The sequence below is a fragment of the Amphiura filiformis genome, chromosome 2, assembly GCF_039555335.1.
Source record: "Amphiura filiformis chromosome 2, Afil_fr2py, whole genome shotgun sequence".
Classification (NCBI taxonomy): Eukaryota; Metazoa; Echinodermata; class Ophiuroidea; order Amphilepidida; family Amphiuridae; genus Amphiura; species Amphiura filiformis.
In genome coordinates this window covers 63,341,592-63,360,497 of record NC_092629.1, presented here as the reverse complement: position 1 = coordinate 63,360,497, position 18,906 = coordinate 63,341,592, and the positions used below count along the sequence as shown (strand labels likewise).

General features: G+C 37.6%; 1 protein-coding gene across 1 annotated transcript in view; it reads left to right on the top strand.

Annotated features, from left to right (window-relative positions):
- Positions 1 to 18,906, top strand: part of LOC140146522 (adenylosuccinate synthetase isozyme 1 A-like) — a 60,037-nt gene that overhangs the window by 21,696 nt on the left and 19,435 nt on the right. Inside the window, 7 exon segments of the mRNA XM_072168397.1 lie at positions 7,560 to 7,665; positions 9,800 to 9,913; positions 11,040 to 11,097; positions 12,253 to 12,360; positions 17,727 to 17,808; positions 18,299 to 18,383; positions 18,386 to 18,424. Of these exon segments, the coding sequence (XP_072024498.1) occupies positions 7,560 to 7,665; positions 9,800 to 9,913; positions 11,040 to 11,097; positions 12,253 to 12,360; positions 17,727 to 17,808; positions 18,299 to 18,383; positions 18,386 to 18,424 (592 nt within the window).

Genomic DNA, 18,906 nt, shown 5'->3' with positions numbered 1-18,906 from the left:
TCGGTAGCTGCACGGGTAATGCTGCGCAATTCCGTGAGGTAACTTTGGGATTCATGCATGCGCAGTGGTTTTCATCGTGGTATTTTGTGGTCTCTATGGGTGTTAGGGTTAATCCACTCTCCAGCTTAAATGCAATCACCGATCAACTTCATTATTATGTTTTCAGGGTTATTAGGAGTTAAGAAAACCTAATAATGATAATATTGGATGGCTTATTTCGCATGATACCATAACATATCGGATTCGTCATACAAATATCGAACTCACCGTTGGCTCGTCCGATATTTTTACGACTCATCCGATATGTTATGGTATCATGCTCAGCCATCCAATATTATATCAAACTTGGTCTTGTAACAGTAGGCCTATTCTTTATATTTTCCAACCTTTGTTGTGTGAGCCACCTTAATTTACGAACCGTGTAATTCTAGTTTATTTTTTTTAAACAATATTTTGTACTCATTTTCACGATAGGTCAGATGATGTCAGAGTTCAAAGTGTCACAAAACTGCAAAAGCTGTCCGTCCCACAATACATTACAAATTTGGTTTATTTTTTAAATTAAAAGGAATTCCAGTCTTGATGGAGAAAAACAAAATGGGATATAAAATAACCATTTAAATAGGATGGCCATCTATGGTCTCAAATAATAATTCTAAATTCCAATTTGAAGAAATACAGAGAAGAGGAATAATAGCATTGGAGTGGTGCAATTAGATTTACAGAATTTTGTCAACCATGGAGAGATAAATCCAGATGAACAGATTTAATATTCATTTTATTATGTTTATCTACCTGGATGACTGAGAATATTCACAAATTCGTGGAGAGATAGATTACAGTTTGTGAATGGGAACTAAAGGAATCAGTCATCCAAACTATTTTATTTGCTGGGAATTTAAAGTTTGTGTACCTTGGCAGTTTTAATGTATTTAACCTTAAATTGTGCCATATTCAGGACTAGATGCAGATAATATTCTGAAAAAATAGGTTGCCTAGAGTTTATCTAGACAAGTCCAAAATGGAAAAGCTTTCAACAAAATGACAACATTAAAATGCTCAATAATATTTCTCTGAACTGCAAACTCTCAACTGTTGGAAAGCAGGGTTGGCGATTTTCTTGTCTTTTAAACTTTTGATTTAAATCGTGATTTATTATCAATTGATTTAAATCTTGCCAACCCACTGGAAAGGGTTAAAGAAACATGATGTCTGGTTCACAAGAACTGAAATACTGTGTAGTGGTTATTTTCATGAGGGTTTTATTTTCGTGAATTTTGCATTTAGAGCTCCAACCACGAAAATAACACCTTGTGAATATGCAATAATGTATTACAAGTATAGGGAAGGACTGGTCAATCGTGATTCGGGAAAATGTGTCTCTCACTACAAATCACAAAATTAACTATGAAAATTACCACTTAATCTTTGAGATTCACGGTACCAGTACTAAAAATGATTCCTGGTTTCTGTGAATTGCCAATTTTGCCTGTGTTTGAGTAGGATTGGAGTAACTTCAGTCGTCCCAATGGATTTTATTGCATCATAGTGATCCAAATTGAGGTGGATTCAAAACAAAAGTGGTTTTTGGAATCGTCATGTGGTCATAAGCAAGATCAGATATTATGTATGCTATTTTTATAAATATTGTGTATCGTAATATATTTTGTTGCTATAGCATGTATACAATGTACAATGAGGGCCTGCTTGAAAAGCAGTGCTTGTCACTGAAGCAGTATTACCCTCAATAAAGAAAGAATAAATAAATAAATAAATAAATTACAATTTTCGTCGCTTGTTGTCACTTTCAGCCTCTATCATTTGTGATAGAGAATGTTGTCAATTATCAGAATATCTTATTAGGTTTACAGGAAATGACCGGAAAATACATAACTTGAAAATAGAAATGATCAACAATCATCACTTCTCTAAAAAATCCTAAAAAATTCTTCTTTAGAAATGTGTAATATTAACAAAAAAAAGGCGGATTTTGGGGGAAATTTTACAACACTCGATTTCTTTCTTGTAAAATATCCACATGTGGTATCCCATCCAAGCAGGAGGTCCTTAATACAAGCGTTTCATACTTTTCAACAAACTCTTTATAGAAACATTGAAAATATTTCCAATTCTGAACTGCAAATGATCGGTCAACCATGAGCAGTCTCACACATATCAAAGGCTACTGCAAGTAAATATCTAACTACTTGAGAATAAAGGACTATGAATAGGTGCAACCGGATTACCTACGAGATTATCTCAAGTATTTAATTCTGTTAACCCTCCGCTTCCTTACATCTTCTCTGATCAGACCTACCAAATGTGTAACATCCAGAAGTAACAATTAAGGTTAGCGAGAGTTTTTCATGCGCTTGATTTCAGAGGGCGTAAGTTCATAACAGAAACAGCCATGCAGAAAATGAACAAGCGTGCGGGACGTAGGCCTACTTACAATAGAATATCGATCCACGGTCAAGACATGAAAAGGCTATGAAACTTGGCTTAGCTCGTGCCCGGAGCTCGGATGCGGGGGTGGCACAAGCCGTTGTCGGCAATTTTCACAAGGATTTTATAAATTTTAAAATTGATTAGGGGCACTTCGTCAAGCTACGCCCTGGAAAATGTGTTGATTTTGAATTTATAGCCTTGATATCTTTGATGAAATCAATGCTGCTATTCCCCTGATTACAAATGTAATGGTAGGCAACAACAACAATATCAAAAAGCAATTATTTGTAAATCGAATTTGGGATGAAAATCAACAAGACAGACTTAGCAGGCCTACAAATTTCTGAATTATATAAAGTGAAAACAATCAATCACGATTCACTGCACTCAGCGAATCAATCAAATAAAACTAAAAAGAAAGGAGCAAGAAAGAATAAAGAAATAGTGAAAAAGAGAAAGAAAGAGAGAGAAAGAAAATGAACGAAAAAGAAAGAAAGAAAGAAATGAAAAAAAAAAAGAAATGAAAAAAGAAAGGGAGAAAGAAAAGAGGAAAGAAAGGAAGTAAAAATGAGAAAGAGAAAAAAAAAAGAAAATTCAGCCACACGGAGACTCGAACCCACAAAAATAGTTCATATTAGATTCCCAGTCCAACGCTCTATCCACTCGGCCATAGATCAGCTTACGCAATTGACTGTTCTCAAAGCGGATGATATAAATATAATTACATGATTACAATCGCGTCCGCATTATGGCTCTTAGAATAAACACACATGTCGGCGCTGAAATTTGGAACGAACTGATGGAGGAAAACCTCGTTTTTTGCAAAACTAGCTTCAATTTGGAGTGAAAATCAAATGGAATAGCAATTGGCAGAATGTTGAGAAATAATGTAGGTATTCAGATGTCTAAATTAACGTCTCAGTAATCAAGATATCGATAATTTCACAAACCAGCTTTTCTCAAGCAAATTCTCCAAAATTTCCCCCCAAAACAGGCTTTTAAAATTTAATCGGTACTGTATTTGGTTCTTCCCCATGGCAACATTATTTCTTTGATCGATTTGTAATACAATACGAAAAAAGAAAAAACAATCGCTTCGGTGTGGATTTATACGGAGCGCACATTTGAAAAAAAACCTCATGGAACGTGTTTTTGATCTTGTGAACATGGTGGGTAAAAATGCTTTAAACGAAGGATTTTCAAATTTATTCTAATAATTTGTATATAACACACACAAAAATGTTAAGCTACATCCAATGCACCAACATTTCACTCTCTGCGATATTTGATTACTGAGAAAACTCTGTTTTAGAGAACAACTTTATACGTCTTTTATACGTTTTTTATACGTCTCTTTGTGTAACCTTAAGAAATAGCACACACTGCTGTGTGTAGGTAAGCACAAAAGAAATGGCCAAATTCTTTTGTATCTAAATGCCTATTGTGATTGTGCAAGCGTGACCTTGTCCCGGGGGCACTTCAATTTGAAATGGATATAGGTGTAGGGCTGGCGCTTTCGCACTAAGGGGCATTCGGTGAGAGCAACATGTAAAAAATATGGGGTCATTGGGTGAGAGCATGATTTTTGGCATTCGGTGAGAGCAAAATGTAAAAAATATGGGGTCATTGGGTGAGAACATGACCTTTTTTAAATGGCATCTGGGTGAGAACAAAACAGCGCCACAAAAACCTCGAAAATGAAATTTCTAGTTCTAAATGGCTTCAAATTTCCTTATTTTTTCAAAATAAGTAACAAAATCAGTGATAAATGAAAGTTGCTGTTCAAATTGAACTTATAAGGGTCTTTGGGTGACAGATCAAATAGAAAAATAGGGGTCTTCGGGTGACAGCGGAGCGAGCATGTGTTAAGTAAAAAAATATGGGGTCTTTGCGTGACAGCGATGCTGAAAAAGGGGTCTTAACAGCCCTACATACGCGTCACCTCCAAAGTTGAGTGCCCCCCCGGGACCTTGTGTGCAGATAAACTAACATGCACACTGCAATTTCAGCTTTTCCATCTATATCTATATGAAGAAATCTCTGTTTTTGCTAACATGAAACCCTAGAATTGATATTGAAACTTAAATGTCATTTAAAAAATTCATAATGACAACATTTAACATAATAAATCTGATGATATATAATGTAGGCCTATAAATATAATACTATACATGTTAACCATGTTAACTATAGAAATCAAAGGGCATTACATGCTTTTTCTATTGGTCCATTGTTAAATATCTCTGAACAAGCATCTTGAAAAATGGACTGATCTGGTAAAAATGGTCTCAACAATTATTGGAAAGAGCTATCCACTTTGTTTTTCAGTACTTACTGTCAATCACATGTTCATTAGTATGTAAAAGTGTTAAGAACAACAGTGCAAAAATACTGTTACTACAGGGGACAATTTAAGCAGAAACTTAGCTTGTAATCACTGTTGAAGTCAATCTTGAATAGTGGACTGATCATGGAAATCATCTCACTCTGAACTCCTGGTGCATTTTTTGTCATCGTATAGATGTTTATTTTGAACTTTATCATTTGTTCATTTCATATAATAGCGTTTTGGCCGATTTTTTTACACTTTTCACATCCAGGTGTGAGTTTAACAAACTTTCACTCACTTTCATAGGAAACCATTACATAACATTACTCAACAACAAAACTTCATTCACAAAAAATCTATCCTTACACAACTTAATCTTTGCCTTAGCGACATTGCTTAGAGTCTTAGCTTTTCTGTGATACCCTATTTGTTGGGAATTATCTTCAAATTCTGTTAGAAAATTGACAATAGGTGAGGCTGCATGAGCTCGGTTGTTACGCATTACAGGCCCATATGAGCGCTTCGTTAAGAAATTAAGTGCTAATTAAGCAGCTAATTAAGAATTTTGTTTTTGTTTTTTTGGCTGAAATATATACCTTAATATCTTATTAATAATAGCAACAATTAGATTGATGTTAATAGTAGTTTAGACTGAATTCTACCAATTAAAAGATCAGTGTTGAGTACATAATGCAATTGGTAGGTCTAATGTTGCTTATGACCATGTATGAATCGTCAGCCATGTGATACGCATGCACCCTCACATGCAGATAGTCTCTACATAACTTTACGTCTCCTGCAAGTTCAAGGCACAGTTTTCTGTCAATTTCCATTTCAGAACAATTTGTGTCAATCGTCATATATGTATCGCCAGCCATGTGATGCACACGCATCATCGCATGCAAGCAGTGTGTGTTTTCCCTTCCTGTCGCCCACACTATCATCACTGCTCTAGGCTTGGTTCTCCTGTCAGCCTGAGTTTGTCGCAATTTTCAATCATCTCACTTTGAGCCAAAATGTTATCATCCCCAGTTGCACAGTTCAATATACAGGTTTAATCATTGCTCAAAATTTGACCTCAAGTTGTTGGTGATGAGTTTTTGTACCCAAGATATTGAAAGGTCACCTGATGTGTGTACACTGTACAGGCAAGTAGGGTTTTAAGAACAAGGAGAGATGCGTGTATTTGTGATTCTAGAGTCCTTGTTACATATGAGTACTTAGGATAAGTGCCAGGTAATATGGTGTAGTTATCAATCAAGTGAGTGGAGGCTATTCCAAGAACTGTACTACCTCCCTTGATGTCATTATGGAGTGTGTACATTGTATACTCAAATATTGTTTATGTTAGAAACGAGTGAAGATAAGTGTCAGTTAATAAGGTGAAGTTATCAATCAAGTCAGTGAATGGGCCATGGGGGCTATTCCAAGAACTGTAGTGCCTTCCTCAATAAGAAATTCTTATCGAAATGATGTCAATGTACTGAGTAAATCTGTGGTTTCATACAGTTTGTTTTCAACAAAGTTGATAGTGGCTCTACATGTAGCTATTCCAAGTAACAAACTCCCCATAGCGGTAGTTCCTCGCTTTGCACCACTGAGGTCCCGGGTTCAAGCCCGGCGCGCGCCCAAGGACTCATGTGCACTTGGTTTATCCCGATTCCATGCTCGCTCTCGCAGGTTTTCTCCGGGATCTCCGGTTTCCTCCTGTATCGCAAAAAATCGGTGATTAGTTGTTTGGTTATCAAAACTTCCTTCACCCAATGGAATTTGGGGAGCTGCACAGATAATTGGTGGATGTTACAATCTAAATGCGGATAGGTGTGCGCCGTTCGGCAGCAACTGGCCTAGTTGATGCGACCTGATTGTGATGATTCACCATTGCAGCGAAATTACAGCGCTTTGAGTCCTCTAAGATCTGGAGAAAGGCGCTTTATAAATCCAAAATTTATTTTATTTTTTTTTTTTTTATTGTCTCGCAGATTTCAAGTTATTTATCTGCATGTTACAGTGTCTCATTCTTTATTTAAATGAATCTTTATTTCCATAATCAAAAACAAGCAAAATATGTTGACATTGCACATCAAAACATAAAATAATATCATGACAATTATGGAGATGGTCGAAAAGCCAAAGGTCAGCATTGATCATCCCCTAACAGAAATGATTTAAAACAACAACAAAAAAACCCAAAAATATTAAGACTGTCAGGGCTACCGTAAATGTTAGCCTAATGGCGCACATGGGCTTCTATGTCTTATAATAAATTCCATGTACAAATAGAGAGCTCCCTTCGCTAAAAATCCCAACAAGGATTAAGGGTATGTGCCCTAATTTGCTGGTGGGATTTTTGTGGGAGGGCACTTTTAGTTTGTGTCTAAAATTCCAGTTATGTCAAGGGAGCCCATAGCACCATTAGGCGAATGTTACTGTATATTACTTATTAGACAACTTTACTCTGTAATCGATCCCAAATTTACATTTTGAGAAATATTTTGGGAACTTATTTGGTAATTTGACTGTTTGAGTCTAAGAAGAGCATTTTCAGGTATCGTAGTTTGAAATTTATTTCAATTCCCTTACATTTTGTAATTCCAAAGTTCAATAATTGGCTAGAATGCTCACTTCCAAACTGGAGGGGACATGCTGTCATGAAGTAACTGCCAAGGACTTTAATATTTCAGTGTACCCAGTATAAATGCCATTTTCCTGAATTTCTTTTCTAAATCCAGCTGATATTTACAGTCAATTCATTTTGTTTGTTTGTTTTTGCTCTACACAGGGTGGCAACAACGCAGGGCATACGGTAGTTGTTGTTGACGGGACTATGTATGACTTCCACCGCCTGCCTAGTGGTATCATCAACCCTAAAGCACAGGCTGTGATTGGTAAGTAAATTGAATTTAGGGACTTAATCTCTGGGTATGAGAGCATAGTGGGCATAACATCATCCACATACAGTACCGGTATGTTATTTCATTGTACTGTATTTCCTTGTAATCCATTGGGCTATTCCAGTTGAAATCCATCCACCCCCTTTTGAAGACATGACATTTTGTAGGAGATTAAGGTCATGTCTTTCATAGGGGGTGTATGGATTTCAACTGAAATAGCCCATTTTTGACTGCAAGAGCAAACTGATTCAAAAACATTTCCTAATTAAGAAGACATTACCCGGTATCTAACTTGCCATTATGAGCCAAAATGCTCTCACTTCCACAGGCACAAGTCATTAACCTCTATTCAACAATTAGATCTCAGATTGTGACCTTATGGTGTTGAGGATGAGTTTCTATACCCAACCTTTCAATGTGAAAGGTCATTTTATGACAGTGTAAACCTATTGGGGTTATTGTACTGTGTATTGATAGATGAGCATGTGTTATACATGGGAGGGCTATCACTGGGATCTCAAACATTCTCAACTATCAATACACAGTTCTACATAACCCAAATAGGCTTCTACACACATAGAATGACCTTTGATTGTGTTTGATACAAAACTCATACTCCACAATTTGAGGTCAAGTTTTGAGCTATGTTTGTTGATTGGAGGTTATTGAACTTCTCCATTGTAGATGAGGTCATCTTGGCTTGGAGTGAATGCTAATGAGTGTTGTCATCCGTGATTAACACATTACCAGCCAAACCATTAATAAAAGTGCCATTATCTAGAAGCAAACAATGTGGGCGTAATGACTGCGCCAATAACGTGGGAGGAATTACTTCTGACCTGCTCCCACAAATTGATTGTAAAAGCGACATGGCACTATAGAAGATCTAGAAGACAGTTTAACCCACCTAATGTGTTACATTTTAAGCTTAAGACAAAATGAAATTAACAAGTGTGGAGCAAATTTAGATAATGAGGAGAATGCGCCAACACATGAAATCAAACCTGGACCCTGACCATTAGACTATTGGCTCTCCCTGATAAGCACAGAACTGAAAGGAAGGGGTACACATTGTACAGCACAACATAATATAGCACAACCCAGAGCACAACCTACACTGAAATACCAGATCAATGAATGATGCTGTCAAGTGTCGCCACTATAGCATAAATTCAAACAGACAGACAGCGTGTTTATACTGAGCGTACGGCTTTTTGACCCGCTATTTTCCGGGCACAAAATACCGATCATAATCCGGCCACCGTTACCCAGCTTGTTTCTACTGAGACCAGAAAGCTGTGTCTCGCACGATGCACGGCATTTTTCCCCTGTAAACCGAATACGGAAAACAGATTTGACGGGTGTATCCTAAATTTAAATGTCTACGCATGGCAGCTCATGGCATATGACCTACAATCACAATTTAGTGTTTTCGTAAAATCCAAATTGCATTAATTTACCACTGAGTGGATCTACTAGTAATTGGCTATTATGATAATTAATTTACAGCCAAAATATAACCAACTCATTAACTAAAAAGAAGTAGGCCTAGACTAAGTAAAGTCATATCCATTTTACTTCACCAAGTTCATGCGAGTCACACATGTGGCCAGTGTATATAATATCAGAAAGAAGGAACCTACTACATTATAGGCCTAGGCTAGACTATACAAGTAGAATATAAATCGCGTTATTTTTCCAACACGCATGACCTCGACCCGGCAACCGATCACACGGCTCGTTTCTACTGCGCGGATTACACGCTTTGACCGGCATGATCCACCTCAAGAGGTGGATCACGAAAAAGCGAGCACATGACCCGCATGACACGGCAACCGATTACCCAGATCGTTTCTACTGGGTTTGTTACCCGGTATGACCCGCACGGCACGGCATGGCACGGAATTTGGCCCTCAGTAGAAACACGCAGAGAGTTAGACATGAACCAAACACATTGGGGATATATAATTGTAATAATTAATAGTTCATTTTAAAAGCATGGCAAAATTCAATAGAAACATAAAATTCAATAACAATATTTATGAAGGAGGTATTGATTTTTAAAGACCAAAGCAAGGACTATAACCCGGACATGTTTAATATTTAAAAATATATTTTCCCCTTGCAGGTAATGGTGTCGTAGTCCATCTACCAGGGCTGTTTGAAGAGGCAGAGAAAGCTAGCAAGAAGGGCTTAAATGGCTGGAAGGAGAGACTAATTATTTCTGATAGAGCTCATCTTGGTAGGTATACACCCACCTTGTCACTGATGCCTGTATTGATATAGGCTACTACCCCTAACACTGAACCCGGCTTTCTGAAAAAGGAGAGAAGATGAACAAAGAAGTCACTTGGCACCCCCGGGATTCGAACCTTGGACCCCTCGCATGTCAAGCACCCAATCACGGACCGGTAGCCACACGGGTTTCGCTGCCCCAGGCATCGATTACGTGAGCATATAGCACTTAAGGTGATAACATCATCGCATACCCTGGGATTCATGCATGCGCAGTGGTTTTCATTGTGGTGTTTTGTGGTATCTATGGGTGTTAGGGCTAAGCAATTGCAATATTGCTAGCATACCCTAGCTTCAAATCACAACCAGTTGACTTCAAGCAACTTTGCTATAGATCACCTGTCCCAGTGTAAAGTTGCAAGTTGGTGGTTTTGAGACCTTCAAAATTTGAGTTACTATTCTTTGTTTGAAGACAAATATAGTCAATGGTATGTCCTTTGTGATGGGGACATAATGCTGTACTCTCTATTCAATTCTGTCCCCATTCATAAAGGACATACCACTGCCAATACAGGTGTCTTTAAACAAAGAGCATAAAGGACATACCACTGCCAATACAGGTGTCTTTAAACAAAGAGCATAAAGGACATACCACTGCCAATACAGGTGTCTTTAAACAAAGAGCATAAAGGACATACCACTGCCAATACAGGTGTCTTTAAACAAAGAGCATAAAGGACATACCACTGCCAATACAGGTGTCTTTAAACAAAGAGCATAAAGGACATACCACTGCCAATACAGGTGTCTTTAAACAAAGAGCATCAACTCAATGATTGGAACGTCTCGAAACTCCCAACTTCCAGCTTTACGCTCATACACTCAAACTATATGGGCTCAGAATGTAAATTCTGACTGTTATTAAAACAAAAGTGAGTCTGTTTTGTAAAAGTCTGTCAGGTAAACCAAGACTCACTTTTCTCACAAACTAAGTATGCACTTCTGGTTGAAAAACTCATATTTTTACCCTTACATACACACTTGCCTCCACCAATATAACAAATATTGTCAGTACTTTCACCGAAATTGGTCACTCAAAATATTGTAATAACTGATTTCTTACTTTTTTTCAGTATTTGATATGCACCAGGTTATAGACGGTCTCCAAGAAGAAGAAAAGGGCAAGAAATTGTAAGATATGAATCTAATAATTAACCTCATCTCATCGTTGGGCAGGAAAAACCTCCCATGTGTCATTGGCCCCTGAACATATTTAAAGCAAAACCTCCTTTGGAACCTGTTGGCAGTTCAGTAGCCACAAGTACATAGGTCGAGGTTTTTCCTGCCCAACAACGATGCAATACTGGCTTTGTTACAGAGTCCCTGATTGGTTAATTACATGATATAATCAGCTGAATGTGCAATCACAATAGAGCTCTCTTAGCAGTCAATTCCCTTCAGCCCTACTGATAATTTATACCATATCTCTGATTGGCTCAATACATGATATAGCCCTCTTTGTAACCAATCAAATGAGCTCTTTGAGGCTGATAATTTGGCTAGTAGTGCCCATGGGTTGAATAGAATAGAATTAAAATACTAATATGGAAAGTTGAATGCACTTTCCCATATTATAATATTTTTCACCCTGATGTGGCAGTGACGTCAACTCGTTGAGGCAGTTGTTTCGCGCGCACATCTTAAAGCTGCGTTCAATGAAATGCGCTCTGATGTCACTGCTACATCAGGGTGAAAAATGGTATAGAACATGCAGGCACCACTTTTATGCTTTTCATTGCAGCATAGGACTGGGCCAAAATCATTTCATAGATTTGTGTTTGAGAGCCAAATAAACCTAGTATTGCTATGTTTACTGTACATTACAGAGCTGTTCGAGGGCCATCCAGCAACCACAATTGGCTGGCGGACCAGATCTGGGCTGCATATTGGGAAGCTCTGACCAGTGTTTATGCCAAGGCTGTATGTCGCGATTTTGGCCCAGTGAAAATAAGATTTAACACATAAGAATTTGCAATTCTGTGTGACAATTTGAGGCAAAATTTAGCTAATTTGTGAAAAAAAATATTTTATTTGTTGCATCCAATTTTCAGAGAGAATAAGCACTACCCCTGACATAGCAACCAGTACATATATGATAAATAAATTTATATATGATTCTGAGCTGGGACTACTTCAAAACATTTATATTCAGGTCACCACAATGGAAGTAATATTACCCCGATTGCTGCAGTTCAAATTGCAGAGTGCACTTTTTTTCCATTCAATCATGTTGATTCGTATTTCGACACCTTATTTGTTTCTTAAAATGTTTTGATTTGATTGCAGCCTTGGAACCACCAAGAAGGGCGTTGGTCCATGTTATTCTTCCAAAGCAAGCAGACTCGGTATCAGGATATGTGACTTACTTGGAGACTTTGAAGTCTTTGCTGAAAAGTAAGTGACTGTGTAACACTTAAAGCCATCATGTGCAAGGGCTCGGATAGCGACGTTTTCACATTTTTTTATGTGGGACCTGAGAGCACATCAGACATATCGAATTGCATTTTGAATACGAGAAATTCCTTCTGATATCAAATAATTTTGATATTTTGAATACACATTTTATTTTTTATTTCTTTCGTATTTTATTCCCTGTACTTGGGTTTGATGGGGGGAAAAAACATACAAAATAAACCATCAAACCCTACACACATAAACAAGCAAGATACATACATGTAATCAGTAAAGCACTTTATAATATAAAGGAAACAAACTTTAACTATAGACTGTATTCATAAAATGTAATTACAAATCAAGAGTTTCATAATTCATACAACATACACATTTTATGGCAAATGATTGAAAATTGATATTTTTGAAACTTAACAGTCCTCGAAGTAAATTGTATTTATCTAATGATACAACATGTATGTACTTAAAATGGATGAAGCTGTGATGAAAAGCCGTCCATCATATGAAAATTTTGACCGTTCGTATTGGAGATATAGATTTTTTTCCCTAAACACACAAAAAAATTAGGTCTTGTGAAAAAAAGTGTATCTTCAATATGAAAGGTCAAAATTTTCAATTGATCGTCGGCTTTTAATCCCAGCTACATACACTTTAAGTGCATCATTATGATTTATAAAGTTAACTTCAAGGACTGTTAAATATCAAAAATTTAAAAAATACCAGATTTGAATAATTTGGCATAAAATTTGTATTATATTGCAAATTTCAAAAATTCAAAATGATTTGGATGTCAGAAGGACATCCCTCGTATTCAAAATGCAAATCGTTATACCCGATGTGCTCTCGGGTTCCAAAAAAAAATACTGTGTGCAAATGTCGCTATCCGATTCCTTGAATGAGTTTCATCAATTTTTTTTTCTATTTCTTTTTTTTGGCATATTTGTTATGTTTACACATGTCCCAACTTACACCCTATTGGATTCAGCCAAATTCATTGAGTTTAAAGGCAACGGATCAAGTCATAATTATGACTTTAAATCACCCGTAGAACACCACAGTCAAACTGCTAATATAGCGAGGTAAAATGACCAGAAAACTTTTCCTGAATGTTTGGCAAAGAATATCCAAAATTAAAATTTGACCGAAATTGTACATTAAGTATGTGTATGTCACAGGGGGTGTTCAGAAGGGTGTCGATTTGTGCTGTTCTGTCAAAACTTTCTTGGAGACTTTGAAGTCTTGGCTAAAAAACAATAGTGGTTGTACAGTAATTATTAGAAGAGGGTGTCTGTCCATGCTTCTTCTTATATACTGCTCAACTTACTTCACAAGCAGGGTGTGGTGTGCGCAATAGATAACTTAGTCCTTCATGTGACTGTCCTGCACACGCAGGTAGTCAATGGTGGCAGTTTTAAAGTGTTCTGGGTTGGATATTGATGTTATGTTGTCAGGGAGGTTGTTCCAATTCCTTATTGTCCAGTGAACAAATGAAAATCTATGACAGTCAATTCTATTGTGTTGTTCTATATATTTGTTAGCTCCTAATCTGCGGGTGCGCCGTTGGGCTGGCACTGGGAGTGTGAGATGCCCCCCTTTGGCTTTATGTAGTAGACCCAGTCTATTTGCTTTCCTTCGTGTAGATAAATTGTCCCATTTCAGCTCCCAGTCCTTGCACAGCCGCCATCGGCGCTGTGCATTCTTTTTACCGCGTTCTTCTTCTTGCACAGCCGCTATCGGCACTGTGCATTCTTTTTTCCGCGTTCTTCTTCTTCTTCTTCTTCTTTCTTCTTTCTGTCAACACCATTAAATCAGCCATCGTAGCCACATGCTTTCAGCCATGTTGATCATAGTTGGTCACTAGGACTATTGGGTGGTGCCACAGATGTCACATGATGAACTTTCGATCAAATGTCATCCACTTCCGGTCAGTGGCCAAAACCGTGATTTTCACTAAAAATGCTACTCCTCCCACATATTACATAGCACCGTGACGTCACTTGCACACATGCATCACCTATAGCCAGTGTCCAAAAGTTATACCATAAAATTGGAATCAAAGGTCATTAAGGGGTCACTTCCGGTAAAAGTCTGAAAAATTTGTAAAAAATATTCAAAAAATCACTGTCTTTACAAATTACATAGCAGAGAGTCGCCATTAGCACACATGCATTGCTACTATCCAAGGTCTTTAGGATGCCTACAGTTTTGGGGTCAAAGGTCATTAAGGGGTTACTTCCGGTCAAAAACCAAAATTATCAAAAATGTTTAAAAAATCTCAAAATGTAAACAGACCAGAGTATTATAATCATCATACATGAAGCAGTGTTACCTGATGTATGCATGGTATTTTTATTTTGGGGGTCAAAGGTCATTAAGGGGTCACTTCCTGTTTTTAGCTAAATAACTTCAAGAATTTTTATCTCAACAACTAAACATAGCAGCATTTTTTAATTAAAATTGGAACAATGCATTTTGTCGGTGTACATAAGGTTTTATTTTCATTGAGGTCAAAGGTCATTAAGGGGTCAAAAGGTCAATCATAAATTAAAAAAAATCAAAATCCATGTATAAGTTCCGATTAAGCTGAAATTCACCAGGAATATTCCTTATGACATCCTAAGCACTATGTAATATTTTTATGGGTCAAAGGTAATTAAGGGATCACTTCCGGTTCTCACAGATTCGGGGTCATAACTCATTTGTCACTGCTGGCTGTGCATGCTCGCGGTCGCAGGCGAACGCAATCAGATCTCGTTGTACACTTGTTTTCCAGTCATAATTTTTGTGGACCAGTCTGGCCGCCTTCTTTGAACTTTTCCTGCTTTTGTTGTAAGATCATGAGTGTATGGGTGCCACACAGCTGAGCAATACTTTACTATGGGGCGTACCAGGGTCATATAGGCAGAAGACTTGATTTCCTTGGTGCATGAACCCAGATTACGACAAACAAAATCCAGGGTTTTGTTTGCTGTCCATGCTATTCTTTAAAAGCAAGCTCAACATGTAATTAGGGATTCCATCATATTTACTGTTGCTCATCACCATTTGACAACGATGTGTTGTCTGCTGAAGTAAACCATGCAGACCCGCCTGATGCGAGTTGTTGAAGGGTGACGAACAACAGTGAAACATGATTGAATCCTTTTCAACAACGAAAACATGCTAAAGATAGTATAATCATACCGATGCAGTGTAGATGATGAAACCAATCAAGTCCATTGCACATCAACACCTTGGCTGCTGTCACGGTGCTTCCTGTAGCTCATTGTGTCTGGTTGCTAGGTGAGAGAAGCCTGTACTAAGTTGCGGAACCTTGAGTCAGTGTTGCCACGAGGCATCTTTACAGCACAATTGGGCTGCTTCTAAATAGCAGGTTGCATGGTACACCTTTGATAAAAGGTACCATGCTTACTAAATCTTGCACAAATTTTGCAAGTATCAAGCGCATTATTGTGTTATGGTCATTTTAGCGGTATCATTTTTTATTTTTAATGAAAACTAATAGTACTACCATAAAAACTTGATAGTTAGCACATGTGCTTACTATCGAGCGCTTTTGAAAGCATGAAATTGTACCAAAGTCTGGCGCTTTACCAACCGAGCTTATGGGGTTGAGACACACATTTGCATATAATGTGTATCAATGATTTGCTCAAAACCCTTTACACTTTTGTGGCTGGGTTCTTCATGTTTGCATGTTTTAAAGCACTCGATAGTAAGCACACATGCTAACTGTCGAGTTTTTACGGTATGCTAATTACGAACTAAACTTTGACCTGGTTCTAGTAAATGAAGAAAGTTGAATCTAAATGAAAGAAGCCAAATATTTTGAAGAATTTCCCCACAATTTTCAACAGTATCCTGTCCCATAGAACCCAATGGTTAAGAAAAAATTAGTGACTTGTGGTTTGACATTGGCTCCCGCAACATTCAGTAGTTTTGTGCCCAATAGAAACCAATGGTGCCAAAAATGACTTTTCTATGATTTAACCTGCAATTGGGGCTAAAAACTGTTGGCAACCGTGGGCAGATGGCGGCAATCCTGCCTTGGGCACAGGCTGTTAATTTCCTGTTAATTAATTTGAAACCTTTGCATTGATTAGGATACCATGTGATTTATAAATAGCATTTATAGCATTGTGAAGCATGCCAATGGTGTATGTGCCATGCCCACCATCCAGGTTTGACTCAGGTCTCTCTTTTTTTTAAATTATTATTATTATTTTTTTAATTACTTATTATTTGTTTTGCTTTGCTACACTGCAAAACTCAGCTGTCCAGATTTTTGGGAATTTGGAAGGGCAACAAGGTGTCATTCATAATGATAAAATTCTAGATAGTGCACGTTAAGGTTACTGTTCCAAACCCAGGCTACTTGTTGTACATTACAATGCATACAGCCCGTAGTATGGCCCTCTATAACAATTTGCGTGCTGTACCGAATAGAGCGTAGTATCAATACGTCCGTCAATAGCCTCAGATTGAGCATGTTATGTAAAATTCTTCATTGTACACACGTGTGTGACCTGCTACCACGAAATGAGCATAAAGTCGCAAGTTGCTAGTTATAGACATCTTGGCTGACTGAGTTGATGTTCTTTATTTGCCACACTCCTGTACAAACCAGTAGTATGTCCTTCGTGAATGGCCCATTTTGACCCCTTTCACAAAGGACATACTACTGGCTTGAACAGGTGTCAAAGAACATTACGGTAACGCAGTAGCCAGAGCGTCTCAAAACTACAAACTCAAGACTTTACACTCATTTTGTGGTAGAAGGTCACATTTTGCAATCAAAAATTAAATTTTGACAAATCAGGGCCCAAGTGCAAAAATATAAAAACATGTGAATCTGAAATTTCACTATTTTTGTTTGAAAGTTGCGGTGCCACATGCTTTGTGTCAGTTTCACTTTCAGATGCATACAAGCATGAGCATGATTGGCGCAAAAACTAAAATGGACTTAATTGACACAGCCAGTAAATAATTTCCCATTACATGTTGTGCTATTTATAGAATACTAAATACATGTGTGTGGTTGGAATGAATGAATGAACGAATGAATGAACAAATGAATGAACGAACAAGAAGAAATTGAATACATTTTCAGGTAGACAAATCCAAAATTACTGTTCTTAGACTTTCGCCATCTTGGCTGATGGCTTCTGCAGAATGACCACTGGGATCCACCTGTCCCGCAGAGGATTGAACGGTGTTAGTTCCAGTGCTTTCTGCATCCCTTGACTTTCAGTGCTTTTCGCATCCCTTGGTTTCTTGGTTCTCCTTATTAATAGATCGTATACATGGTCTAACAAATAAATATTTTGTGATTTTCTTCTGTTCGCCAGGTTCAGGACGTTGGTTAATATATATCAGCGTACACATTCAAATCTGGAGGTGAAAATAGAGGATGAACTACAGAAATACAAGGTAAATAAGAAAACAAAGGAAAGACGTATACTATGATCAGTACGTAATAGGCTAGAATTATTCAGTTTTTGTTACTGAGCGAGTCATTAAAGTCCCAACTCATGCCCGCGTAAATTCACAAAAGCGTGTGTGCGTCAGTCAACGCAATTACGCAAAGCGCTGTTCACTTAGAACAGTGCTGCGCCCAGCTGTCTATACAGCATTCTATATTAATTCATAATGTTATTAGTCCCGCCTATTACAAGCTGATCAGAGTATAATTGATTGTTTTAAAAAGTAAGGCTGAACCAGTAATGGGTTTGACAGACATTACTTACAATAAATTTGGTCTCAAAAAGTTATATTTTGGGTGGATTTTTGTTATTTGTGTGCAAAAGGAGTGCATCAAGCATAAACTAAAATTCATCCTTGGCTGCTTAGACCATGTTTTTAATTTTTAATTTTTTTAATCCATTGATACACTTGTAATTCTATATTATTATTTTTCCAGAATTATGCGGAGAGTATACGACCCATGGTGTGTGATACAATTTATTTTATGAATCAAGCACTACAAGATCCTTCCAAGAATATTATCGAGAGGGCGCCAATGCAACTATGTTGGACATAGACTTTGGTAAGTAGAGAAAGTAGCATTATGCTGATATTGCGCAGGGCTAACGATTAATGTTTTGATCTACTTCCCAGTTGGCCAATATCAGACCAGTTATTGTGGCTCAAAACTAGCCTTACAAATCACAAAATATTACCAGGACCAGCACAGACATCTTGTGGTGGTTGGAGACATAATTAGGCTACGCACAGGGAGTGTGAATTTCAAATGGGGTTATCTGAATGAGTGACTCCATTTGAAATCTACCCCCTTGTGTAGTACAGCATCCAGCCCTCGAATTAAGGATCTGAAGGGGCACAGCAATTTTTTTGGGCAAGTTGAAAATTGCCTTGGATTTTGCCTGAAAAGGCAGGGCAGCACAGCAGTTTGTAATATTTCAGGAGGGCATCATGGCAACTGTTGAAAATTTGAGAAAGGAACCAAGGCAATTTCTCAAAAGTGAAGAAAACACACACAAACATAGCTGATTTTATAATGAAGGGCAG